General features: G+C 46.5%; 1 protein-coding gene across 3 annotated transcripts; it reads right to left on the bottom strand.

Annotated features, from left to right (window-relative positions):
• Positions 1 to 93: 93 nt before the first annotated feature.
• Positions 94 to 27,342, bottom strand: PROZ (protein Z, vitamin K dependent plasma glycoprotein). 3 transcript variants are annotated; one of them, XM_039509775.1, is made up of 9 exons: positions 27,261 to 27,342; positions 17,218 to 17,421; positions 15,155 to 15,318; positions 13,366 to 13,390; positions 12,140 to 12,253; positions 7,682 to 7,813; positions 5,487 to 5,575; positions 2,619 to 2,742; positions 94 to 2,163 (listed from the first exon to the last, which is right to left on the bottom strand). In XM_039509775.1, the coding sequence occupies exons 2-9, from the start codon at positions 17,285 to 17,287 to the stop codon at positions 1,646 to 1,648; spliced, it is 1,236 nt and encodes a 411-aa protein (XP_039365709.1). In that variant the 5' UTR covers positions 17,288 to 17,421; positions 27,261 to 27,342; the 3' UTR covers positions 94 to 1,645. The 3 variants fall into 3 exon arrangements, with proteins under 3 accessions (XP_039365709.1, XP_039365716.1, XP_039365722.1); XM_039509782.1 differs by having other exon boundaries at positions 27,255 to 27,319; XM_039509788.1 differs by lacking the exon at positions 27,261 to 27,342 and adding an exon at positions 18,010 to 18,065.
• Between the last annotated feature and the right edge of the window lie 634 nt (positions 27,343 to 27,976).

The following is a 27,976-nucleotide window of genomic DNA, read 5'->3' as shown; positions in this document are numbered from 1 at the left end:
GTGTAGAGAGGCATGTAGGGTTCTGGCTTGCTTCTCTATTTGCCTAAGCTATGCCTCACCAGCTACACTGCTATTTATACCAGGGAGAGCTGGCTGTGGAGTAGCTGTACTCTACATGTCGCTCTAAGTAGAGACCTGCCTTAAGTCGTTCTTATAGGAGTGTGGGTTCATAGATCCACCTTTTGAAAATGTCCCAAGCAGGTTGTACCAGTATGAACAGTGTATAGTTAATGATTGTTTGAGTGTGGATAATTAAAACATGCATTACTGGGAAAAGGATCCAAGCCTCTTTATTTTTGAATCTCATCCCATTGACTATAGTGCTGCAGCATCAGTGAGGAAAATAGATGTGTGCTATTCAAAATGCTCCTCTTCCTGTAGGACAGAGAAAACTGAGACAGGGACTGGGTTGTGATCACTGCTCCTGATTTGGCTAAGAGTAGCATACTGCGTATTCTTTCTGTAACTCCATCTCCCCTGGCCTCCACCTCAGCCCACTTGTCTCATTTACCTGTTTGTCTTGTCTTTAGCATATAAGTTCTCTGGGGCAGGGATCATCATTTACCATCTGTTTGTACAGCGCCTAGCACAGCAGGGCTTCAACCTCACTGGACAGCTCTAGGCCCTACTACAATGTAAATAAAGATGGTCAAAAAGCTTAGGTGGAAGAGTTTCCTGTCAGAAAAATGCTGTTTCATCAAAATCATTACATTTCACAAGGGTACATCCAGTGACATTTGATAGCACAGTTTCAGAAGGATTTGAATCAAAATGGAGTACTTTGTTTCAGCTGTCTTGTTCTGACGTGACTGTTCCCACTCAATAGCAAGAATGTGGAAGTAGAAGCAGAGCACTGCAGGGAGCTGCTCTTTTGCAGCGATTTCATTACTTTTACAAAACATACAACAAAACATCAGCGATAATTAAAAGCTAAATTTATACTTGTCAGGTGAACAAAGTACGTGGTAGTGATGCATTAACTTTTTATTTTGATTTTGCTCAAATGGGGCAAGGTCATCAATTAGCAATCTGGGCCAAAGCAAGGGCCAGACTGTTGCTGCCCCTGGGACAGACTACCTGGGTGATTGTTACTTGAGGAATCACTTCACTTATGTCTGATTTAGACTATTCCTGTTCTAGGAGCTGATTCAGTAAATCTTTACTCAAGTAATCCTAGCAAAGTCAAGGGAATGGGCAGGGGGATGCTTTGCAAGTACTTACATGATTAAAGTTGTGCAGGATGTGGCCATATACCACAGTAAGTGTCACTGCTCCCTGAAACAGTAGCTGCATTTCTCCCTAGCAATAGGGACATTTCAGTGAGTAGGGAAAGTGATTCATTTATTTTTAATAATCAGTAAAAATGTTATGGTGTCTTAAGATCAGCTTAGAGGAACAGTGCTGTACAAATTCAAACTCATTATTTTCAAAGTGAAGTAGCCACATGTCTACTACAATAATCCTCAATCCTGTCTTTGGAAAGAGATTGGACAATGGATTTTGTTTTTGAGGGATGAACTACAGATAAATATTTACAGTATTAGCATTACAACACAATACAGGCTGACCTTGCTGAAACCAGTCCAATTGCTGCATCCAAGTAGTCTTTGTAATTGCTGTTATGGATTTGGTGCTGTAGGGACTTTTATTCAGTTTTTTGTTTGAACCACATTATATATCTTGAAGTCTTTGCGAAAATAAATGGTTCCCAGTTACTTACATTAGTGGGCCAAGCTCCAAAAATACCTGTCAGAAACCAAGTCCCTTTGTAGTCGTGGGCGATAAAGTTTCCTCCTGCCAGCTGCCCATCCACAGGCTCTGGGTGATGTCCGCAATACTGTCTGTTCGTAAGACTTGTATTGAGTATTTGTTCACATTCTCTTTCAGGAAGGTAGGAGACCTGCAACTCAACTAGTGAACCTCTTACCTCGCTTTCTTCCAGTTTCCAGCCACTGACAGTACCTGCCAACTGTGGAATCAAAACATGTTCTGCAAAGTCTTTGTCAGGAAGACATATAGGATGGTGGTAGTTGTTGCACTCAATGTGCTCTCCGAGTTGTAGCAATGCAAGGTTATTCACACCAGTAGCTTCATCGTACCGCATATGTATGTGTTTCTGATTCACATCTACTACCTGTCCAGCTCCATGCATCCTGTTATTCCCTGTGAAGTTATGACATGTTCACTGCTCTTAGAAATAGTTTTAGCATCTGTCACCAAAGGTGAACACAAATTGCTAATAGTTATGGGAGCTATTCTGCCAACATAGCTACCACCATTACTGTGAAATGAGGGTATGTTGAAAGACAGAAACCAGTAGTAGGTGTTGATTTTACAGCAATTAAGCATATCAGATCCTGGTTATACAAATTTTGAAGATGCTTTTTAACTCTTCAGGAGCACATAGGTGTGAGTGAATAGGAAGAAACTAATTTCAGGATGACAATGTAAAACACAAGAAAAATGGGGTGAATGATGGTGAACAAACATTGCCAATGCAGACATTTTGTAGAATGTCCTGAAATGGCAATTTTTAGGTGTGAACTCTTGAAAGTACACTTTGACAACACAAAAATGTAGATTGACCATAAGGGGTCGGGGGAAGCTTGATCACTTACCAGTCCTAACCCTGATACCAGAATGATTGTGCAGAAGGCCGCACTCAGCTGTAGTCAACACAAAGTTGCTCTTCAAAAGAACCCCTCCACAGAATCCCTTTCCTTCCGAATTTAGCAACAGGACCTATAAAACAAAAACCAGTAAATTCTGCTGTTGTCTTTAACTTTTAACTTAGGATTGGTGGGGCCCTGTGCCATATTATTAAAGGGGTGCCCCTATGCCCGACAGCAGCTGGGGGAGACCCGGGGGGGGAGGGGGGAGACAAGGCAGCAAAGGATACTGAGATGCCCAGCCCGCCTCATGGTGGCAGAGAGTCACATTTCCCCACAGAGACACCCGTACCCTTTCCCTCACGCAGAATGCGCAGCGCTGACACATTCGGCTCTGTGAATACGGCCCCTGCCTAAGGAGACTGCAGTGCGTGCTGGGTGTGCGGGAGCCAACCCGCTCTTACCTGCGGTCATGGGCAGTTGGTTGAAGCTGCCACTTGGGGAGGCTAGCTTCCCCAGCCCGCCTCTTCTGCCTGTGGCCCCATCCATATCCCACTCCTGTTCTGCCCCAAGCCCTGCCCTATTCTGCCCAGGCCCTTCCCTCTCCCCACTGTCTCCCTCCTCCCTCCCGCACCCTGCTCACCCGCTTCCAGCCAAATCCATGAAGCAAATGACATTTGGAAAAAACAAAACCCAAAACAAAAAAAAAACAACCACTCTTCCACAATTTCTTTCTAAAGAAAATGGAGCATGTTTTCCACTGCATGCCAGATGGTGAAGACTGGACATGCAGAAGGTACCTAATTAAAAAATTAAACTTGGGACTAAAAAGTGTCAGTCACAGGTTTTTTTTCTTTGCTATGCTCAGAAGTTTGTCAGATTTATTTGCAACTCTTCTCTATTTTACATTTTTTTATCAGCAGTTCTAAGCTGTTTATATTTTAAATGTATGCTTATGCCTTCATAAAATAATAATTTCAGATTACTATATACTTAACTCCCTGAAACAAAGACATTTTAAATTAGTCACAGGTTTAGTGTGTTCATAACAATGTTAATTGCTTTTAGAAAAAAGGAACACTAATTTACTTTGTGTGATCTCCATAACAATAGACATGTTTATGAAATTTCACCAACTTTAAAAAATAGTTTCTAAAGATTTTAGGCATAAGAAAGGATTTTATATCTTACGAGGTACTGATTTTGCTGGAGGGTTCTCTTAAAACTAGTTCATCGGATAGTCAGAAGTAAAGAAAGCTCGACAAAGTGTCCCTATCTGGAAGGAAAGGGGTATTGTCCCTTTAAGGGCTCTCTTGGGGTGGGGTGGGGGTGCAGTGAAGGGAGAAAGGGATAGACAGAAAGGACAGGAAGATTCTGGAAGTTTTTTTTAACTATAGAAATTAAAATGTGTATTTTAGATAAGGGTGGTCTTTTGAAGGATGTATTTAAAAAACTATATGTCTGAAGATCCAAGCATTTAAGGCTAAAGATGATTATGCATCTAAAAATCTGTGCAAGGATTTTTTAGAGATGTGATTTTTATAATCTTCAGCAGCTCACTAATGAAATATTTTTAAGGCAAATTTTAAACTAAGGTCCTGTAGACTAACATATTCTGAGTAAATATTACAGTAATGCACAACTGTTTGTCACTAAATGCAGAAACTGACAGGGCTTGGCTACACTGGAAACTCTAAAGCAGTGCCGCGGGAGCGCTTTGGAATGCGACTGTGGTCGTGGCGCTGGGAGAGCGTTCTCCCAGCGCTGCAGGTACTCCACCTCCCCGATGGGATTAGCTCCCAGCGCTGGGGCACTGTCTACACTGGCGCTTTACAGCGCTGTAACTTGCTGCACTCAGAGGGGTGTTTTTTCACACCTCTGAGCGAGAAAGTTGCAGTGCTGTAAAGCGCCAGTGTAGCCAAGCCACAGTATATACCTGGGGATTGGCAAATGCCTGTTAAATGGCTTCATTACCACCTCAATGGTTCTGTAACAGTTTCAATGTTGTGCTAATAGGTCTGGCTTCTCACTTTTAAAGTTACTAGATCACCTCAGGAGTCAGAGTCACCAGGCTGCAGGGATAGGAAGAGTTGGAAGGGTGGACACTAAGACCCAGTGGTGCCCCAAATTTTCAGGTGCCCTATGCAGCTGTGTATGCTGCATATGCCTAAGGACGGCCCTGGATTTGTAGTATGATGGAATGAATAAGAGCAAAATATTGAATTGTTGTAAGCAGCTAAGATTTGTAATTTAATTATCTTGCAAATGAAATGTCCACATTCTGCCCTGTTAGCCCCGGGGATAATATGCATGCAGAAAACCTTCCACTGATTTAAATGAGAGTTGGATAGGGCCTATCAACAGCTGCAGTTGCAAAGAAATCAAATAGGGTTGTAGTAGTGAAGGGAGAAGAAGGTAGCACTAAATATCTAATAATATACTATGTATTATGAAACTCACAGTTCAGAAGGGGCTCCCCTTAAATAAGCACTGAGTCATAGGACTTTCAAATTATATTGAAAAAAATGGTAGAATCCTGATATATTGATACTTGATGCACTAGTAAGTTTTCTAATAGGGCAAAGGTAAGTGCAAGGAATGAGATGCTCCAAGCATAATTTATAAATTGTGACATTTAAATACAGTAAGTTATTTTTATTTTTCAAGGAGGTTGACCACAACAGTTTGTAATAATGGGTCTTGCTGTCTTCTACTGTCTATCACCTCTTTGTTTCTACTTATCTGACCTCTTGTTTAGTTAAACCTTCAAAAAAATGTTTTAAGTACTCAAAGATAAGAAGTATGTTGCATCTGAGTACACAGCTTTACTATAGACTTTTCTACAACAACAGTATTTCCAAAGATCTCTATAAATACCTGCCAAGGGAATCCTCTGTGGCAAGTCGTCTTAAATTCCTTCAGCTTCTTTATTTTAACGTCATCAAGTCTGCCACATGCACACTGATCTAGTAATGGTTAAAAGAAAAATGTGCAAAATTTTTGTGGCGATGTTTGAAGATAACCACTATCCTGAACATATTGTGGTGGTCCCATATTAATGCTTTAAGATCACTGGTTCTTCCCCTCCCCTGCCAACCCCGCAAAATGGAGGGCCAGATCCTCAGTTTCTAGTAGCTTGCTAATGACTTTGGAAGATCAATAGTTTGTTTATTGTTTGCTTCTTTCATAATTTTCCCTTGCAATAAGTGCTTGATATTTATATCAAACAAAATTCAACCCTTTGAAACTTTGAGCTCTTGGGGGTAGGGACCCTGTTTCACTATTTGGCTGGACAAAATAATACTCTCTTATTGCTATGGTCAAAGCAATTCAAAACAGTAATTATGAATATACTACCATCTCCTGCTGGCAGGTACAGTTTTGGAGAAAAGGTTCCTCTACTACAAGATTTAAAGCAGTAACACCGCTGCCAACTAGTGAACATTTGCAATACGTTGCACCAGGCGCTTCCCCTACCCTGTCAAATATTTAACTGCCTAATAAGAGGCAGGGATTGGGCTTAGATATACTGAATTGGGGAGCCAGTGAAACATCAACCTTGCTCCCAAACGGACTCCAGCCATCTTCTGGATTGGGGGAGCATAAGTCCCTTTCATAAGCAGTGTGGCCCTGCTCTTCTAGCCTACATAGGGAGGCCCAACATGAGACCACCTCCAGTTGGAAAAATGACGATGTGCCCTAAAAAGACCCCCATCCTTTCCAACCAGAGTCAAATTATTCATGGCTTCCAAAGAGCAAGCAGGTGCTGTGCAGGCCCCATCTCCCCAGTCCCTCCAGCCTCACAAAGTACCGCTGCTATAATCACCACAGAACTGTCTTACCTTGCCTCTTGCTTTCCCAGTGCTTGTCTGCCTATGAAATTTGCCAGTTGTGCTAAAGTGTGTTGTTTCTGAGGTACAGCTATAAATGTCAGTTAGGAGCTATGCTGAGGGCAACATCAAATCTGTGATTCACCAGCCCTCAGACAGAGAGGTCTAGAGTGGGTGTGGGTGTGACGCGTTACTACTGGGGAAAGGAGAGGGATGGAAGTAGGACTAGACTGACCATATTTCCCAAAGGGAAAATGGGACACCGCATGGGGCTTGCCCAAGCCATCTCTCCCCCCACCCCACCCTCCTATGTGGGGCTGGCTGAAGATGCCTGGCATCACTGTGGTCGTGCACAGCTGGTGTTGCCATTTGCCCCCCCCCAACATTCCTCAGCACCTCGGGGGGGGGGGAACGCCCCACTTTTTTGTTTTGCAAAATTGGGCATTTGTCCCATTTGCTTTTGCCATGTGACGATCAGTTGGCAAGAGCAAATGGGACAAATGCCCAGTTTCATCAAAACAAAATATCTGACACAGGGCTTTAAAAGGGGATTGTCCCGGCCAAAACAGGGCATATGGTCACCCTAAATAAGAGGGATCAGAGGGCTATTTGATACTGAGCAGTGTGAGTGTGCCAACTGGAAGGGAGAAAAAAGTGCCCTACCTGCCAAGGAGCAGTGCCTCCTAAATCTTGGTGCCAGGCCATAACCCCATTGATACATGTATAGAGGGGCCTCCACACATGGAAGGGAGCTCAGCTGCCTTTGAGGCACTGTCCTTTCCCCTATCTGGCCCACTGATGTAGGAAGATCAGGGCTGCTCTCACAGCTATTCACTGCATAGGCATGTGCTACCCTCACTGCAGCAGGGAGTGTTGATCTCATGGTAGCAACCACAAAAAAAGACACAGCCAAAATAAAAACAATGGGCCTGATTCTCCTCTCACACCTTTTTTAAAGACATAGCTCAATTGACTTCAGAGGAGATACTCTTTACACTGGAAGCGTTTGGAAAATCTGGGCCACTGAATGAATTTTAGGATTTGCTTTCCTCTGAAGCTGTGTTTGAGCAACCTTTTATTTATTTTTTCTCTGGAAATTCATCATTACTGGAGCCCACAGGACACCTCCTTTTGGGTCATTCTAATGGTCTCAGTGCAGTCATAATAGTTCCTACTGATACCGTTCCCCCAGCCTGCCTACCCTGGGACTAAGCATGCTCTCTGACTTCTTTTTATACATACCTTTTGGAATGCATGATTTTTTATCTTCCCCAAGTTCATAGCCTTTTGCACATGCGCAGTGGTAGGACTCAGACCCTGGATAGCAGAAGTGTTGACATCCCTCTCTAGTTTTGTGTTGACACTCATTTTTAGCTAAAGAGAATAACAAAAGCAAAGCACTAAGAAACAATAAACTGGGATTTTCTTGCACCCCTGGGTCCTGTTTTGCTAAGCAATAACATTTGCTCACTTTTCCGTGCTCTTCTGAGCTCATCATTTAAGCAATTCTTGCTACTCCCTCTTTTTAACTTGGAGAGGTACTGAGCTGCAGCAACTCCCATTAAGTCATTGTAAAGTGAATTGCTCCCTACCCCACTGGATCAGGCAGGATGTATTTCAGGATTGTGTTTGTAGGTCGTACTAGCTAAAGTAACATTAGCTCTTCTCCGCATGGAAAATGCCATGACACATATTTGCATGTATTTGCACTGAGTGCTCGGTATCTTTGAAAGAAGAGAATGATTGTACTTTTTATGGAGGCAGGAGTTGCTTAAAAAATAAAGGACTTAATCTGTTCTTTTTTGGCTTTTTTTATGCTCATGCCAAGAAAATTTAAACTTAATAGCAACCAATGTAAAAGAAGAGAAAATAAAAGAAGCACTTCTTGCCTCGGAAACAGTGCCATGCTCTTCAGTTCCCATAGCTGGGCAAATACTTGAGATTTGCTTGGGCACTAAACAATATTAAAAATAATAGATCCCCAGGACTGGACATTTGGTACCTGGCACAGCTCAGGGATGAGGAGGCATCAAAGCTGCCTTTAAACCATTTTTGCGGCTCTGTGAGGCTTGGGGCTGTGCAGGTCCAGTGGCAAGGGATGAGCTAAATTGTGCCAGTCAGGGCTGGTGCAACCATTAGGCAAACTAGGCAGCTGCCTAGGGCGCCAAGATTTGAGGGCGCCAAAAAGCAGTGCCCAAAATGTCTGGGATGCTCACCCAGCGCCGCGGCTTTGATCAGCTCCGTCCGTCCATCTGTCCGGGAAGTGATGTAATTCCTTCTCCCGTCGCCGGGGGCGCTGCACTGCTCCCTGCTGCTCTGGCTCTTCCCCAGAGCCCCCGCCCCTGCTCAGCAACACCCCCGCTCCCCTGAGCTCTGCAGAGCAGCAGGCGCGCCTCACCACCAGGGGGGGGCAGAGACCCGACCCAACCCCCCTGAGGGAGTGTTGGGGGGTGGTTCCCCTGCCCTCAAAGCCAGCCCCTCCCAGCTGCCTGCCCCCACCTATGGAAGCCTAGGGCACCCCGGACCCTCCCCCCACGAGGTGCAGCGTAGGGCCCCAGAATATCTAGGGACAGCCGGGGTACCCACCACTCTGTCCACAGGCAGCCCTTGCTGCACCCCCGTCCTGCCCTGCCCGCAGTCCCGCACCCTCTGTCCTGCCCGCAGCCAGCCCCACACCCCCTGACCTGCCTCCAGCCCTGCACCCCTGTCTCCAACCAGCCCCTGCTGCACCTCCTTGCCCTGCCCGCAGACAGCCCCGCACCCCATCTCCAGCAAATCCCTGCCACACACCCCTGCCATGCCCGCAGCCAGCCCCACACCCTGTCTCCAGCCAGCCCCTGCCGCCCACCCCTGCCCTGCCCCCCGCCAGCCAGCCCCACACCCCGTCTCCAGCCAACCCCTCCCGCACAACCCTGCCGTGCCCGCAGCCAGCCAGCCCCGCACCCTGTCTCCAGCCAACCCCTGCTGCACCCCCTGCCCTACCTCCAGCCAACCCCACACCTTCTATCTCCAGCCAACCCCACACCCCCTGCCATGCCCGCAGCCAGCCCCACACCCTGTCTCAAGCCAAGCCCTGCCGCACCCCCCTGCCATGCCCGCAGCCTGCCCCGCACCCCCGGTCTCCAGCCAGCCCCTGCTGCACCCCCCTGCCCTACCCCTAGCCAGCCCCGCACCCTGTCTCCAGCCAACCCCTGCTGCACCCCCTGCCATGCCCGCAGCCACCCCTGCACCCCCTGCCCTGCCTCCAGCCCTGCATCTCCTGTCCAAAGCCAGCCCCGCACCCGGTGTCTCCAGCCAACCCCTGCCGCACCCCCTCCCCTGCCTCCAGCCAGCCCCGCACCCTCTTGTCTCCAGCCAACCCCTGCCGCACCCCCCTGCCCAAAGCCAGCCAGCCCCACACCCTGTCAGGTTATTCATTTATTTTCATTAAATATGTAGACTAAATAATGAAATTAATAAATTTTCAAGCCAAACGTGTATTAATTCTAATGAAGAATGCCATATTATGCAGTATTCATTTTTTAAAGTTTATAATCCATGCTCTGGGGGGAGGGGGCAGGGTGGGGGGCGCAAGGTGGAAGTTTTGCCTAGGGCGCAAAGTATCCTTGCGCCGGCCCTGGTGCCAGTGGCAATGGTCCCCAAGGAGGCGTTCCATGGTTGGAGACTGCCAGAGCTAAAGATGACTGGGCATTGCTCATTAGTGACTGGTCACCTAGCCATTGGGGGAGGCTAGCCAGCCCCTGGCCCCTCCCCTTCTGCCTGAGGCCCTACCCCTTTCCCCTCCCCTTGTGCCCCCCCCAGAACCCAGAGCACCCCCACCATGGCCCCTGCCCCCAGGCTGGGTGGCATGGCAGCAGCACCCTCAGCCCTGGAGTGCCAGGCAGCATGGTCCAAGCACCAGGCGGGCAGCACAGTGCCAGCCGCGATTAGTCCCCACGATAGGCTGCCCAGCCCCAGTCAGCCTGGGCCAAGGCAGAACATCAGGCACAGCAGGAGGGGCCTCCTAGGGGCAGAGCATGGCAGGGCCACACCAGGCTGTTTGGGGAGGCACAACCTCCCCTAGCCTATGGTACCCATTGCCCCTTTTCCCAGCTACACCACCTATGCCAGAGGGGCTAAATTGGCCCACAGCACCCAGGGATTCCTCCATACCAGGGCAAATCTTCAAATAACCAGCTGCACTGGTTTTAAGGCTGGTGAAGTAGCACTAAGCAGCAGATTCAAGGACCCGGCCCAATGTGTTTGTAAGTACTATGACTTTTTCTATCCTTGTCTAGTTGAATTGATATCCATTCACATTCTAAAGTAGACCAGAAAAAACATTTAAGCTTTGTTATCAGTCAGTTTGTTGGTGTAAAGGACTTTCTATAATAGGGAATTCTAAAAAGAGTAGTCAGCTCCATGTGAATGAGACTGCCTGTGTCCTCCAATTTGTTAGGTAAATAAAACAGTCAATAGTAACAATTGACTAATTATAAAGTATGTGCTCAAGTTCTGAGCAATTTGCTCAAAAGCGCTTGTAATATGCAGAGTAGACCTAAGAAGAGCACAAGTATTATTTACGTTATCTTCGTACATCAAAAAGCTGTGTATCTGATGTGGAAAATGGGGGTCTGAGTCTGAATCCCAACAAAATACTTTCTAAAGTGTTAGATCTTCATAACTAATTAGCCTGTTCACACTGGAAGAGGCCTTGGCACCCAGAATATTTCAGCTTTGAATCTTTCAGTTTTTTCTTAAGGATAACATGGAGAAATTCACTTTTTAGGATAGACTTCCTTCGTCCCAGGGACTAGTACCTGAGGTCCTTATGCAGTTCTTACTGTGGCTAACTCCCACTGAAGTCAGTGGATGTTTGCCTGAGTCAGAACGGAGTAAAACTGAGCTGTATTGCCCCCTCTAACAGAAAAACCCAAAGAAAAAGCATCCTGGGACCCATGGAAGAAACCTCCACAAAGTTCCCTCATCGAGTTTCCCCCAGATCATTTGATCAGATGGGCAGTAGTTTAGCTCCCATACTCACTCCATGGGTCCCTTGAGAGAGATCCACTACAGCAGGGTTGCCAAACATTTTCAGAAGTTGGACCATTTCTTAATGGATTGACGTGTGAGGGCACCTGCTGACCTCTCATTCATGATGGTGGGGGAAATTTTCCCTGATATTTGCAATCATACAGCTTCCCTCTGACAACTACAGCGATTGCTTACCTGGAGAAGTAATATTAGGAACATATTTAAGGTAGTTTTAGATTCCAGATGCTATTGCATTGAATAAACAAGGAGTAGAGAGAGCACCATGTGACCAGCTAACCACACTGAGAACCTTTGGATGATGAGCAGAGGGCCATCCACACAGAGGCCCTCTGCCCTGGCTCCAGGCTCTCAACCCTGCCTCCGTTGTGGTTTCACTGGTGCCATGCTGCCAGGGTTTCTCATGCCCTTTGCTGCCTCCTCAGTCTCTCCAGGATAGAAGGAAGGTGACAGGGCACAGTAAAGTTAATGCAGCCACACACTGCATTAACATTGTAGTGGATTTACCCCAGGTTGTTGAGATGAACAATTCATAACCTCTCTTCTCATGTGTCACTGTCATGCATCCTCCACTAGGAATCACATGTTTTAACATAAAACAAACAATATAGACTGCATGAGGTCCATATACAGTTTCCACTGTAGCCTCTAGAGGAAATGTTGCCTTACCGAAATTACAGTTCGGCCCTTCATAGGCATCCGTGCAGGTGCAGGTGTAGCCGCGAATGCTGTCCTGACACACACCATTATGCTGGCATGGGTTTGAGGAGCACTGTCTGCCACCTGAATGAATGTTGCATCAGTAAGAGTTATAGGAGTCATCAACAGGGACAAATGCCTATTAATGACAGAGCTTTCTTCCCAGCATGGAATCTTTTACCAGCACAGCTGTGTTGGTCACAAATCACACTCCATTACACCTCTGACTGACCCGGGTATGCTCGCAAAAGTTTGTAGTGTAGATCTGGTCTAAGACCCATGCTCTGGGAATGCCCTGCCAACACCACCCCGGTATAGGATTGTGTGTGTGTCTGAAGCAGGCGGGGAGGGTGCACGCAAGGCTGGCCCAACTACCCACTCATGCAGATACATCCTGGGTGCTGTGCCGAGTACTGCCTGCATCCCCTTGCTGCCATCCCTACATCTCTGGGGTGGGGGAGGTGGACCCCTACTACAACTCTGGCTCCTCTTGACAGAATAAGGGCTCTTGCTGTTGCTCCTGGGGGAAAGAAGAGGCCCCTTACCACTGCCATTCAAAGGTAGAGAACAAGACAACGGTATAGGATGGTGCTAGGCAGGGCCTGCTCCAGACCCCAGCGCGCCAAGCGCGCGCTTGGGGTGGCGTCCCGCGGGAGGTCCACCGGAGCCACGGGACCAGCGGACCCTCAGCAGGCACATCTGCAGGAGGTCCACCGGAGCCGCGGGACCGGCGACTGCCAGAGTGCCCCCCGCGGTGTGCCGCCGTGCTTGGGGCAGCGCAAATCCTAGAGCCGCCCCTGGTGCTAGATGAGTGGAGTCACACAAGGCTCCATGTTGTGGAGTGCCCAGAGTCCCAGATTAACGTAGGCCAGTCTTGCATAGGGAAAACAAAAGAAATAGCCTATTTAATATCATTGCGTCTAGCCAAGTATTCCAACACTATTTTTTTTTATTTACAGTCTTGACTGTTAATTATTTCTCAGATGGCTTGCTTTAATGACTCCACTTCTGCTCTTTTTTTGTGTACATCTCCTCCTCCCACTTCACCAGATGCTTGCTAAACAGTAGTAGGATACTTAAAATAATGTGCAAGTTGAATAAACTACTTGAGAGTTTTTTTAAATTCCATAATCTTAAGTGTAATGATCCATTCACAAAATCATTCTAGAAAAAAAGAGATTGAACAGTCAACTTACTGAAATAGCCAGCCCAAAACTTCTTCTGAAAAAATTAAAAAGAAATCTTTTGTTACAACTCTTGGTTAATACCTGTTCCCACAAATACTTTGTCACAACATAAAATGTGCAAGAGAACAAAATCTTATAGTCTATACTTAAAAGTTAAATAGTCACACAAACTTTGGACCTTACTCAGGCAAACTTCCCACTGAATGCAATGAGACTTTTCCTTGAGTCAGGAGTACAGGATCAGAACCTATTGCTTTATTCCAAAATAAATATTTCTTATGAAAAAATATTAGGGAGGGAAGAAGAAATAGTGTGGCATGTAAGAAACATCTGGACAATGATGTGACAATGTCTAAATTACAATACTTAACCCCATTGTCCCCAAGTCTGGCAGTGATCACCACTTGAAATCCCCCCCAACACCATCAGCCTGGGAAGGGAGCCCCAAGCTCTGTCACTGGAGCCCCAAATGGCAGAAAGTTCGGATGTGTGTGATTTGTTGTATATTGCACCATCAGTCACAGATGTTAATTTTTTTTTAAACATAAAATCCGTTTTAAAGATGTGAAAAGAGTGGAGTTCCCCCAGTGTGTGTGTGCATTTTTGTACATTCAGGCTGAGTTTCCTGAAGTGCAGGCATAAAACATCCAAACATTTCAAACATCAGAACAAATGAAAAAAATATAATTTGAAAAACATCTTATGATATTTATGCCAATTTCACGATTGATTTATTTGGTCCCTCTCATGTTTGCTCTCCCAGAATTGGCAATACTGACTTTTGATTCTGCTAGTTAATTGGAGAGTCGAATAGGACTCAGGCTTTGGACCACTCCCCTTGACATTAATGGAGTTGGAGCCAGCATTAAAATACAGGGCTGCCAAGTATCACACCCATAGGTGTTGGAACTAGAGGCTCTGGGGGTGCTGATGCACCCCATGGCTTGAAGTGGCTTCCATTCTATACAGGGTTTACAGTTTGGTTCAGTGGCTCTCAGCACCCCACTACATGCATTGTTCCTGCCCTCCGGTCACATGTCTCACATGGCACTCAGGCCTCCATCCAGACACTCAGGCCCACTGGAATCTCATGGCAGGCAGTGAACTTTTCCATGCTGCTGTTCTTCCTGGCCACTGGTGTGTTGTGGTGCCTGCTGAGCAAGCCTCCTTTCTGCCTCCTCTCTGCTGCTTCCCAGCCAGGAAAGATGCAGTTGGGAGCAGAGATTTTTGTGTGTGTGTGTGTGTGTATATATATATAACACTGCTCTTGGATTCACCCCCCAACACACACCCCAGCTGCACCAGCCTCTCAACATCACCAATCCCTCCCAAACTCCCCCTGAAGCCCCACTACCCATATTGCTGGCCTTGGCACCCCCTCCCCCAGCTGCTTCCCTCACTCTCCCTGCAGATAGGGCCCCTGGCAAGGTTCCCCTAAAATGCACCCCATGCTCTGCAGGGGGGTACTGCGCTACACAATGCTGTATTGGAGGCACCTGCCTACTGCTCAGGAGAGGAGGAGGAAGCTCCCCTCGTAGCTGCTGCTGATTGTCCCTGCCAGGGAGTCACCGCCTCTTTCTTGGCCCCCTCTCCCATCATCAATCCCTTATTGGAACACTGTAGCAAAAACAAGTGTGCAAAGCCGTGCAATGCAAGATGATTTCACATTGCAGAGAAATCTAGGCAATGCGGTTAGATTGCAAAGCATCGAACTCTGCCACAGTGTAGACAGTTTGACCAGTTAAGAAGCAGCAAGTTTTGCAATTCTTAGAAAAACAAACAATAAAAAAATACTTACAGTGTCTTCATTGTCTTCAAATACTTCTCTTGCCTCTTCATATGTGCATCTTTCTTCTAGGCACTCTCTTTCCAAGTTGCCTTGAAAGAACTCCTCAATAATTAGGAAAGACCCACGCTTATGTCTTGAGATAACTTGATTCGCATTGTTGGCCGATAGAAAGACTGAAAAGTTGTATAACAAGATGCACTAATTAGGGTTACCAGATAGCAACTGTGAAAAAACAGGACGGGGGTGGGAGGTAATAGGTGTCTATATAAGAAAAAGTCCAAAAAAATGGGACTGTCCCTTTAAAAATGGGACATCTGGTTGCCCTAGCACTAATGTAAATATATAGATGGTTTTCGTTATCTACTTCTGTCTCTTCTTAAAACAGGCCAGGAAGCAGGCAGTTTTTAATATGAAGAGAAATATTAAGGAATTGCATCAATGTCAAAGTTGTACGAGTGCATATACTGCACCAGCACTTCTTTCTTAGCCCAGACTGAACTGGGAAATCACGGAATTTTGTCCAGTGCTTAATTTGTAATGAAAGAGGTGCAATTTTTTTTTACTTTCATAACTGATGCAGCAAGCCCAGAGGTGCCAGGCCTCTGAACTGCCAAGCCTAGAGGTGCCAGGGCTCAGCCTTGGAAAGACCTGGCACAAATTAAGCACTGTTTTTGTCTTTATTTTCCATTGGGAAGTGCAAGATTTGAACCCTGTAGAATAGGAAGTTAGTTCAGCCTTGCCAATCCCCAGATCTCAGGGAGTCCACCAGAGGCAGGGCCATCCACATGGCAGTCCTGTATCCGTACCCTGCCTCCATTGCCCCTTGCTCTGTCCTGGACTCCATGACAATCTGGTTCATCCAGAACTCTTTTCTTCAATTGGAGATCTGCAGTACAGACAGGGTGCATGGTAAAGTTAGTGCCAACTCCGTATTTAATTGCCAGCAGAATTCTTCTTGGAGGGAGAATTAGGCATGACCCTCTAGCAACCTCCTCTCTCACCCTGGCTTCATGCCACCTCTCCAATGCAAATTCACAAACCTGTGGAAGGGGCTTCTACAGGACAGGGAAGGGAGGAGAAATGTTACCATAAAGGCAATACTCCTCACTTTAGAGCCCTTGGGAGAGGATCCATGGGTTTTTTTTTAATTCTTCTGCAGAGGTGGAGGGAATGATTTGTGCCTCAATTGTTATTTAAGGGCCCAGTCCTCCACTCCTTATTCAGACTGACTCCACTGAGAGTCTTCATCATCGATTAGGAAGGGATCTCAAGAGGTCATCGAGTCCAACCCCCTACTCAAAGCAGGACCAATCCCAGACAGATTTTTTGCCCCAGATCCCTAAATGCCCCCTCAAGGACTGAACTCACCGTTTACACTGTTTTAAAAAATGAATTCCATGATTTTTTAAAAAAAGCTATCTAGTCCCACAATAATAATATTTAAAAAAATGTGTCTCATTTTTCTTGCATGATTGATAGTGTATTTTTGCCATTAGTTTGATTTCTGGTGCATTTAAAATAGCTTTTTAAAATCATATTGTGGTACATGATTGATGAACTTCAGTGAAAATCATTACTATTATTACTGTGAGCGTAATGCATAAATGCAGAGCTTCTTTCTCCTTCTCCCATCCTTTCCCCAGCCACCTGAGATACTCTAGAGCATTAATGCAGAAAAGTGCATTTATGCAAATCACGTAAAAGCAATGTCTTTTGGCCTTCTACCATAACTCAATTTTCATCAGAACGATGATTAGAAAGGCCAAGTGACAAGGCACTTTACCGCACATATGGGCACTCTTTATGGATGATAAGTACAGAGTACAGAGAAAGCATTGTACTGATGTTAATAGGATAACATACTGTGAAATAAAGCAAGGTTTTTGCATCAGTAACTGAATTGTAGTTTTTGCTAAAGTGCACAAGAGAAATGTGGGTGAAAATGAGGAACTGCTAGCTTCAGTGATAGCCTGTACTACAAAGTTAAAACAATTCCAGGCAAATAATATTCTTGTGTTTTAGGAAGATCACCACAAAACCAAATTAAAACAACAAAGCAGCAAATGCCATACCTGTCTGTTCTGTCTGAAGGAAAAGGAGGACAAAAAGAAGAAAGCATATTGTCCAAAAGTGAGTTGCCATTTTGATCCACTGTAATAGTTAACTGTAGCTTGCCTGCATTCCTGCAGAGCTTTCAGGGAAGTTGAGAAATGTTCACGTTTAAAGTTCAGTAACTCTAAGGTCAATGCCTGGGCTCAAAGTCAACAAATGACAACCTATAAAAAAAAAATTGAAAAATGTAGTGGTACAACAATGCTCCCATTCGAGGAAAGAGGCAACCCCTTATCCTTTGGACAGATGGGGTGGAGCAGGTTTGCCAGCTATCCTGAAAACTGCTGGGCAGCACCACATTCTGAACATCCATCCCATATCCCAGTCCCCACTTTGCATGACACAAAAAGGGGAGAGCTGCTAAAAAGCTGACATCTAGTACAGGGGTTCTCAGACTTTTGTACTGGTGATGCCTTTCACATAGAAAACCTCTGAGTGCGACCCCCCCCTTATACAACAAAAACACTTTTTTATATATTTAACACCATTACAAATGCTGGATGCAAAGCGAGGTTTGGGGTGGAGGCTGATAGCTTGCGGCACCCCCATGTAATAACCTCGCAACCCCCTGAGGGGTCCTGACCCCCAGTTTGAGAACCCCTGATCTAGTACCATACATAAGTGCAGTACAGGTAGAAGTTGGAAGATACTGTGTACTCCTCCTACCAGTTAAGACTGGTTTAGGATTTAGTAAAAAGACTGTTCCCATAAACTATTTACCAGGGCAATAACAGGTTAAGGAAATTCCTTACATTGCCTTTCAGAATCTCTGAAAATGTTCTCAGCTCCATTGTACCAATCAAACTCCATTGACTATTGGGGTTGTATTGATTAACCAGGGGCAGAATTTGTTCCTTAGAGCTGTATTTTCATGACATCTCCATTCTCACTGTCAGCTGCCAATGGCAGTACTACACCCTCAGAAGAGATGGGAGGAAGAACCAACTTTAGCAGCTCTCCACTTTCTGTTTTATGTGGAGTGGGAACTGGGTCATGGGATCTCTTTTTATAATCTATAGTAGCTTCTCAAACACATCTGTACAAACACTGTGGCTACTCTTACATGTACCAGGAGCAAGTCTGGCCCCCACCTGGTCAAGGGAAGCATAAAGGTGGTTTAGGGCCTTTGGCTCCCACCCAGCTGCGCCCATTGAGCTCAGTTCATCTGAGGATTGGCCAATAGTCTGAGAAAGGTTGGCTCCCAGATTAGACAGACACCTTAGTAGTCAAATAAAAAAGCATGTGCATTTCAGCATAAAAAGGGGAAAACATCAGGCTTTTGTCTGGTTAGAGTCCTACAATATTTCATAGTTCTTGGGTGTACTGCATTCCCAATTGCTATAGTTTGACAGACTTTTTCTGATTCATCTAAATTGAGCTAAACAGGTGTAAATTTTCACTGTTAAAACCCCACACAATATTTAACTTTATAACAACAACGCTAAGAGTATTCAGGGTTTGGTTCGTTCCTCTTCGCTCTCTCACAATACTGGGCATTGTGTGTATAATTAGTAATGCAGTACAGAAAGTTTGGCTTGCTTAATGGAGTTAGCTTAAAAACATGTCACCACTTGATGTCACCATATTCACAGGACTCACCTGTGAAACTAAAGGGAAATTGTAAATATATGTTTTTTACAAGCTGATTCTTTCTGCACATTAAGGTCAATGAAGAATCTACTCTGGATACAAAGATTATTCCAATCAAGTTAACAAAACAGTGAGTCAGAAGCTACATTATTTGCAGTTTAGGTTGCATGTTAGGCTTTCCTTATGTTATTGTTTGGGTTTTGGTTTTTTTTTTAAAAGAAAACCTACTGAGTAGTTGTCCTATGCCTTTATTTCCCTGGACATCAATCAAAATGGATCCACTCACATATAGCACTGCCTTTGCAGTAATATCCAGCTACAAAAGGCAGCAATCTGTACTTGGTATTTTCATATTATAGAAAATTCAACAAAGCTTTTAAAAGAGTCACTCTTCTAGCATCTCCAAATATGGCACTTCTTTATTCTTGTTCACTTGGATTTCTTTTTCATAAATAACATTGTGAGCACTTAGAGAGGTGGCACATTAATGGGGACCTAGAGACCCCATTATCTATAACCCCCTCTTCCAAAGGGTATTTCCCTTTTCAATTAGGGCAGAGCACCAGCTCTGCAGTAGTGAAGGTTGAGAAGTGCTTTCTCTTTAGAAGAACTCTTCAATGTGTGCTAAAATCCACAGGCTCTCTCAGATCATTTTCAAATCTGTCATGCCTTATGGGGATGCTGGTCCAAATCTGGGGTCATCTGAGCAAGGAATAGCTCAAGATAAAACCCCTCTCCCAATCCAATCCCCAAAAATAAATAAATGCTCCCTCTTTCCCCCCATTCTCCTACTGATCTCAGTCACTTGACATTTAGCTCAGCTAGTGCATGGCACCCACTGTCCCTTAAAAGGTTTGGTTTGCTAGTATGGTATGTGCCAAACATTCACAAGTCAAAGAGATTGAAATGTGAACGTGCAGCAAGCCAAAGCCAGAGGGTTTGCAGACAGTCCATTGTCACAGTAGCTGGATGGCTCCAAGGAACATGCTATGGTCATTAAACTTGAGCAAGACCCATGCACTGTAAATTCAAAGCCTACCATTGACGGAAATGATCTGTAGGCATGTTGCTACCATCTGCCTCTCTTAAGGGTTTTTGTTTCCTTTTGGGAAATGTGCCCTGCCTATTTGCACAGCTAATTTAGAAGTGGCACTAACTGTTTTCTGAATGAGAATGTATTACATACATTTTATGCAGATATGTGAGAAGGATTGCTGGGCATGGTGCTACTTTGCCAGCCTTACTAATTCCTCAGGTGGAAATCTGCTTTAATCAATTAGCACTGATTAACTAGAAGGAAGATGAAAGACAGTATGGCTAATGTAATCATGTTTGCTCAATAACAGACCTTAGTGTGCTTAAGGTCCAGGGGTTTATCCTAGCTAGCCCATTAACGTGATGTGCTCAAAAATGGTTTAAGTGTTTAGGACGTGTCTACACTACAGATCTTACAGTGGTACAGCCGTACCAATGCAGTTGTGCCACTGCAAGGTCTCCCCTGTAGCTGCTCTGTTGATGGGAGAGACAGCTCTCCTGTTGGCATAATTAAACCACTCCCAACAAGTGGTGGTAGCCATGTTGGCAGGAGAGCATCTCCTGACAACATAGTGCTGTCTACATTGGTGCTTCTGTTGGTGTAACTTATGTTGGTCAGAATATGTGGTGTTCCCCCCCCCCCACCCTCCTGATCAACAGGAGTTTTACGAACAAAAGTGCTTGTGTAGACATAGCACTAAAGCTATAGGAGTAGAGGGCAGAGCAGTTGAGGGGTGGGGGGGATGTGGGTGTGTTTGAGAGGGATGGGAGAAAGCAGGGATGGGTGGGGGAGAAAGGGGACAGAGGAGTGTAAAATCAACTGGAGGAAAGGGGGTTGGGACTGAGAGGAAGGGGGAATTTTGGGCAGGAGAGGGGGTAAAATGTGGATGGGACTAGAGGAGAGTGGGACAGGACACTGGGAGGAGGAACATGGTGATGGGTAGCAGGGGGATTAGGGTCTGAGCAACTGTCAGTCCCACCTTCTCTCCTGCCATGTGGGAGCTGATGTCTGGGGTCCCTGCCTCTCTCCCTCAATGTAAGCGTGGATCATGGGGCTTCTTGCCCTTCTGGAGGACATCCACATAAGCCAGGGTCTGGGAGGGCCTGCTTCTCTGGGTCCCTCTCAGCCCCTCTCCCTGTACCCCCATCCCTCCATGTGAACTCACATCTGGGGAAGCTGGGTACAGACACACTTGGAGCAGGCACCACAAACAGGTTGCTGTGACTATGGTGAGGTGGTGAGAACAAGCATGCTTGTTGCCTGTCACAGGCTCACAAGTACTCCACTGGGGAAGGGACAACCCACTGACCTGAACTGCTCTATTCATAGCATTATTTCAGGCTGTATTCACATCCATGAGTTGTTCTCATTCAGTTGAGAACATTGCATTGAGATGACTCAGCCACTGCACAGCTGTCTGAGCCCCTTATGCTATAGATGGATGTATAATGCCCCCTCCTCACAAATGAGGCCCAGATCTGGGGTTAGGATTTTGCACCTCTACTTTCCTGCTCCTTTCTGCTAGTATGTGGAGTCCTCACAGTCCCAGTATGTTCCCACTTCCCAATGGCCCTCTGAGCTTACCAAGGGCATGAAGTGGCAGGAGGGAGCTGGTGTGTGGGGGTGTGTTGGAGAGGGGTGGGGGAGCCTTGGGCACAAAAGAGGGAATTTTGGAGAAGATGGAGCAGTGGTATGAGAGTCTGTGCAGTTATGAGTGAACATGGGGGTCAGCAGTGAGAGTGTTGGTGCAGGGAAGAATGAGGTGGAAAAGAGGGATCAGGGTTGTGCAGTGAGGAATGTTGGGGGATGCTTCAGCTCCAGTCCCCCCAAGTCAATTATAGGTACTTATGTTATACTTCTAAGAAGCACAAGGGATCTTTATAGAGAAGGCAAAAATACCGCCTTTATTGAAAATACAACAGTTAGCATAAGCTTTTTAGTCACACACACACACAGTCCTGCCAGTTGATGTTTATATAGTTACTAGTCTGTTGTAGCTCTAGTCAATCTAATGGCCAGTTAGATTGATCACAAGTGAGGAGCTGGGCTCTTGTCGGTCGCCATCTGATGCTTTGCAGGACTGAACCCAGAGTTCCATGGCAAAAACACCCCAACTTTATAGTTGTAAATTCCCATTTGAGTCCATGCATTTTGCAATGTCATCCTGTAATCATTAGTCCTTAAGTGGAGTTATTTGATGGTTATTGTCAGGCTTCCCATCGTTATCTCCTACTTGTTGTCTCATATTCGAGGGTGCCTGCCTCACCTCTGAGGTTGTCAATTCTGCCAACATGTTTAGCATTGGATACAATGGATGTTTTCTGATTGTCTCCTGGTCTTTCCAAGTCTGTCACTTTTTCTTGACCATCTGGACATTTGTGATGGCTTTCACACCTTCTCTTTTCCTGCTGCATGCATTCCTCATTCACACACACAAAAAAATCTTACAGAAACCTTCAATTGTAAATCAAGCCTTGCTAAAATCTTATAACAATTCACATTGGGGCTTCAGGCCCTCAACTTTCCTCTAATCTCCTCAACATAGATACAATACAAGATCCTGTCTCTTACTTACTAAAACCTTAAAACAAAAGTGTATATTTAACTAGAGTGCCTAATTTGTAATATATAGGAAACCATAGTAGACATTAACATCTTAAAACAAAAGGGTGACCATAATCAGTCATAAGGATTGTTCTGATCGGACATTCTTTTCTGCTATTCAAAAAGGGTGGCTGACAGGATAAAAATCAAATCATACATTAGTTCTCGTAGTACAATTATAAAATCCTGCTGCTACATATATAGGGATGCAATCACTGTAATATCTGAACCACTCAGTCTTTAATGTATTTTATTCTCACAATCCTCCTGTGTGACAAGGCAGTGCTATTATCCTGGTTTTACAGATGGGGAACTAAGGCACAGAGAGACTGAGGTCACACAGGAGGTCTGCCATGGAGCAGGGAATTAAATTCAGCCTATGCCTCTCGTGTTCAGAGTCCTAACCACTGGACCAGCTTTCCTTTCATGTCCCCTGCTCTGCCATCTCTCCTGCTCCCCTTAAAAACATGTCCCCACTGACTCCATGCTAGTCTCTGCACTGTTCTTGCATCAACTTCCCAGCTCCTTAAGCAGTGAGTCCTATGCTAGGGTCTGCCTCTCTGTGGGGAGGGAGAAGCAGGCTGAGTTGGGCAAGCAGAGAGCAGGGCATCAAGGAGCTGCTTCAGAGTCAGTGAAGGGACTAACACGTAGCAAGTCCATTTGTGTGCTGAGGAACTCATTGCCTAGGAGCCAAAGGCAGTCCAAATGCAGTTGAGGCGGAGCTAGGCTGTAGTAAATGGGGATGCTGAAATTATTTTTTTTAAACCAAAGAAATTTAATACCCTCAAACTTTGTTAATGCTGTTACATTTGCCCAGTGGTGCCTCCTGCCATTCCAGAATGTGGAGAGTGGCTAAACTGAAACCTCTGAAAAGTAGGAAATAAAATTAAAATATGTTGCACCCCCATGTGAGGTGGGCAGGGCTGGCCAGAATGGTTGCAGGAGAAGAGGGCCATCTTGGAGAGGAGATGGATTGGGTGGGCCAGATTATGGCTGGAGAGGCCTGACCAGGGTCAGGGCAGGGACTGTTTGGAACTGGCTGGGCACAGAGCACACCTTGGTATACAGCTCAGCCTCCTTAACCAAGGAAGTGTGCAACCTCCTAGTAAGCTGCAGCAGAGGCCACCAGAGAGGAAAAAGCTGTGTTGTATGTGCTAATGGCTTCTAAGGTCCTAAGGGCTTAATGAAACAGGAATGGGAGTGTTAACCGGAAATGTTGGCAAGGACAGTATATGTTGCAGGGGATGGTGAGGGATAAGGGTGGAGGAAATACACATACCAGTTTTCTGTCATATGCTTAAAGTCACTGTAACCAACACAGAATAAAACTGTCAACATTTTGGGATATCGACTGTGTCTGCAATGGCTCTCCCTGCTCCATTAGCAGTTCCAGGGCTGGCTTAACTTTGTGGGCCCAGGGCCAGCACCAAACATATTTGTGGGCCCACATGGGGCAAGGTGGAGTGGGGCAGGATGATCAGTCTTCAGAGTGAAGGGCAGGGCTGTGCAATGAGGCAGAGTGCAGTGGGAGCAGCCCCGCTCTGCTCAGCCCAGCAGGAGGGCACCATTTACGAACCTGCAGCTGCCAGATGCACACTGGCCTGCCCAGCCCTGTGCTGTCAGCATGCCTCTTTCCCTTGAGGGTGGGCCTGCACCACACCGCCCCCCGGCCAGTGCCCCACCCTTATACCCAGCGCCCCCTTGCCCAGAGACCTCCCCTGCTGGCCTCCAACCACAACTGCACAGCACCCTGAACACCGCACCACTTGCCCAGTGCCCCATGTCCAATGACCTCCCCACTACACACCACCTTCCTCACAGTCCCACCATCATAGCTGCACAGCACTCCATATTCCTGAGGGGATTATGCACCAAAAAACAAAGATTCTGCACACAATATTTTAAAATTCTGCAAATGGTATTTGTTAATAAATAAATGTGGAGGCTCCAACATGGCAGTGGGGAGCACAGGCCACTGGTTGCATGGAGGTGCAGCCTTCCCCCACCCCACAGCTAGAACTCAGTGTGGCTGCACCCGACCCTGACACAGTGCAAGGGCCAGGCCTGCCCCAGAAACACCATGGGGCCCTGGCCCCCGTGCCAGGTTTACCAGGTGTGGGTGAGAAGGCTCAGCCTGGCAGCAGGATCCAAGTGCAGAGATACTTAGTATGGGGGGATCCAGGTGGGGTTAAGTTCTCTGTGGGGAAATCTGGCTGCAGGTGGCTCAGTGTGACATCTGTGTTGCCGGCCCAAAGGGCCCGAGGAGGAGCAACAGTGGGGGTTCGTTGCCCGGTGTGCATCGCACTAATTAACACACCAGGGTGGAGAAGCAAACCAAGTTTATTTGAGCTCAAAAAAGGTGCCAGGGAGAAAAAGCATTCTCAAATCCTGCACACCCGCGTGCAGGCGGGGTCCCAGCATTTATACCCCCCTTGTTTTTTCCCCCCGCCTTGCAACAGTTACACTTAACACTATAATGTAGCTTGTTAGAACTGTTCTCATTCGCATATTTATCTATGGCCTTCACAGCACAGATGCACGCAGACTTTCCTCCCCCTTATCCCCTGCCTCCCCACCGCTTTTTGCTGTTTCAAACTGTCCTGCGGCTGCAAGCTAAGAAAGCTGACATTTACAAATTTTGCTTGCTGTTTATTAGCATCTTAGGCTGGTTCAAGTTCACAGCATGGAAGAACTTTGGTTCACTCAGGCCTACAGTCACAACTTTGGTTTACTTAGGCCTAGTGACACCAACATCTGGATGCACAGAAGCTCATTGGGGGTTCCAGGTGCAGGAACAATGGGAATCTGCAGGGGATCCAGGTGAAGATGTTTGGGGCTCGGTGGGGGGGGGGGTAAGGTTCATTTGGGTGGGGGTCCAGGTGGTAGAGGCTCAGTGGGGAAGGTGTCTAGGTGAGCTCATCGGTGTGGTACAGATGCAGGGGAGGTAGAGATCATCAGGGGTGAGGGTTTGATGGAGCTGCTTAACAGGGGAGCCTCAGCTTCTGCCAAGGGGAAGCTGCATGCTGGGCTCCAGCTTCCCCCATTCCCCTATCTTCCCCATCCCATGCCCTTCCTTCTCCCATCTCCTTCTCTTCCCCATTCCATGGGCATTCCTCACCACTCCATCTTCTCCCTAAGCTTGGGGGGTAGGGGGGGGAACCACCCCCCCCCCACACACACACACACATGAGCCAGTGGAGTAGGTTGGGGTCAGGTCACTCCACTTCCTGCCGCCCTGTGAGTGCAGGGTCAGGCCAACCCTGCAGTCACCAGGCAACGGGAAGTGGAGTGACCTGGCCCCAGCCTGTTCCACTCCACTGCCCTGGCTCCCAGCCTTGCGGGGACACAGGGGACCCACCCACCAGCACTCACTGGTGGCACAGCTGGGAGCCAGAGGAGCAGAGCAGGCTGCGGCCAGGTTGCTCCACTTACTGCTGCCTGGTGAGTGCAAGGCAGGCTCTACCCCTGCTGCAGTCCTCAGGGGAAGGGGTGGAGCAAGGGCAGGGGCAGCTTTCCTGGCTGGCTCAGCTGGTCAGGGCCCTTTCTGACTCTGGTGCCATGGTAAACCTAGTACTGGGCAGTTCCACCCTCTAAAGATTGCAAAGCACAAACATTATCCCCATTCTATTATTAGAAACTGTACAGGAGGTGGGAGGAGCACTTAGCAATCACATGATATCCTTTGTATTAAGCTGGCCTCAGTACAGTCTCAGCTGCAAATGTATGTGATAGCTACAACTGCCTAAATGACCACTAATGCCTAAAACACCATTTCTTTCTGTTCAGAAAAGAAGGAAATTCACTGACCACTCTGCCCTCTTTCAGCAATGAGCCAATATGCCTATAGCACACATACTCCCCTTACAGATAGGCCAGAACACTCATGGGATAGGTGATGTGACTGCTGTAGGACAGATTCTAATGCCTTGTCATTGCTCAGACAAAACCTGTGTTTAGGGGAGCTGGACTGAATAGGGGATACCTACATCTGCCCTACAATCAAACTTTTAGCCTACTCCACAGCAATAACCTCACACCTGCTAAATTTCACAGCCCCCTCACCCTTGCACACACAGTTTCATCTAATTGTATACTTTCACTTCCCCCTCATTCAATGCAGACACCACTCTTATCTCCCACCTCACTGCTGACAATCCCCATGGCAAGAAGATCCTTGTGTGTTGCTACTGACAACCTACATTCACATTGCTGTGTTGGGTGACACACTGGATCCCTCAAGGTAAACATGAACTTCTTTCCTTTTATCACACATATTGTGGAGGGGAAAGGAAAGGAGAGAAGAGACAGGAACAGGATCAGAAAGGTAGGGCCTCCCAGATCACTTAATATCACAATCACAGCTTTTTCAAACCACTCCAACTAAATCCCTCCACTATTCTGTTCTGTCCTTGACTCCATGGGTCCCACATGTCCTGGCAGATTTTGCTAGCCACAGAGGCTTGCTGTGACCCTCCATATAGCCCTTCTCTCTCTAGAGACAAGGGTCACAGCTTACTAAGCCATTTTCATCATAAGCCAACAAGGGAGGTGAGGAGAAGCAACTCTCCCTCTCCCAGTCTCTGTTGTCTCCCAGTCTCAGTGATTAATCAGGGAGGGGAGTGGGGAGCCCAGGCCCACCCTCTACTCCAGGCTCCAGCCCAGGGACCTTAAAATTAGCAGCTATGGTAGCTGACTTTTTGGAAATAGGATGTGTACAATTCCCTGAGCCACTTCCCCACAGCAGCCCCCACTCAATATCTCCTTCACCATTACCTCAGAGCCTCCCTCCTTGCACCTGATATGGCTTCAAAGTGCTTTATTCCTCCAACAGCACAGCTCCCTCCTATAGCTCCTCACACCCATACCTCATTGACTAACTGGGAGGCTTTTAACTCGTTCCAGCCAGCCCTTGATTGGCTTCAGGTGCCCCAATCAGTCTAGCTCTCTCCACTGTGTTCTAGAAGGATCTTAATTGGCCCCAGGTGTCTTGATTAACCTGGAGCAACTGCCATTTGGTTACCATGGCACCAGGGATTTGTTTAGCATGGGGCTAACATACCTGTTCCTCACTACTTTACTGTAGCCATCTGGCCTTGCCCTGTCACAGTACAGTTACACACAACACAGTGCATGCAGTTGGAATGCATGCAGCTAATTCCCAGTGGCTATTGCCTGCTCCCTGTGGCAGAGTTAAGGTTGTGTGGGTGTGTACCTCAACTCTGTATTTTCTGTTTTTTAGAAGTTTAAATTTACTTACCTTCATTCCTTACAGCCTGGTTGTCAGTGCTTTGAGTTTTGCTGAACTCAGTGTTCTGGAAGGGCATGAGATAACACAGGGCAACCTTAACTCTGCATTAATGAAGTTTTTTGTCAGTGACTATATAGAACCATTTTGTTGTGTAGTCACCTGCCATTGTTTGTGCAGATGAAGTGAAAATGGAAGAAGGAGCATCAGAAACAAAGGAAAGGATTCTAGTTTTTCCACATCA

Source organism: Mauremys reevesii, linkage group 1 (assembly GCF_016161935.1).
Source record: "Mauremys reevesii isolate NIE-2019 linkage group 1, ASM1616193v1, whole genome shotgun sequence".
Lineage (NCBI taxonomy): Eukaryota > Metazoa > Chordata > Testudines > Geoemydidae > Mauremys > Mauremys reevesii.
Note: the sequence above shows the minus strand (reverse complement) of the source record. Positions and strands in the feature narration are given on the sequence as shown.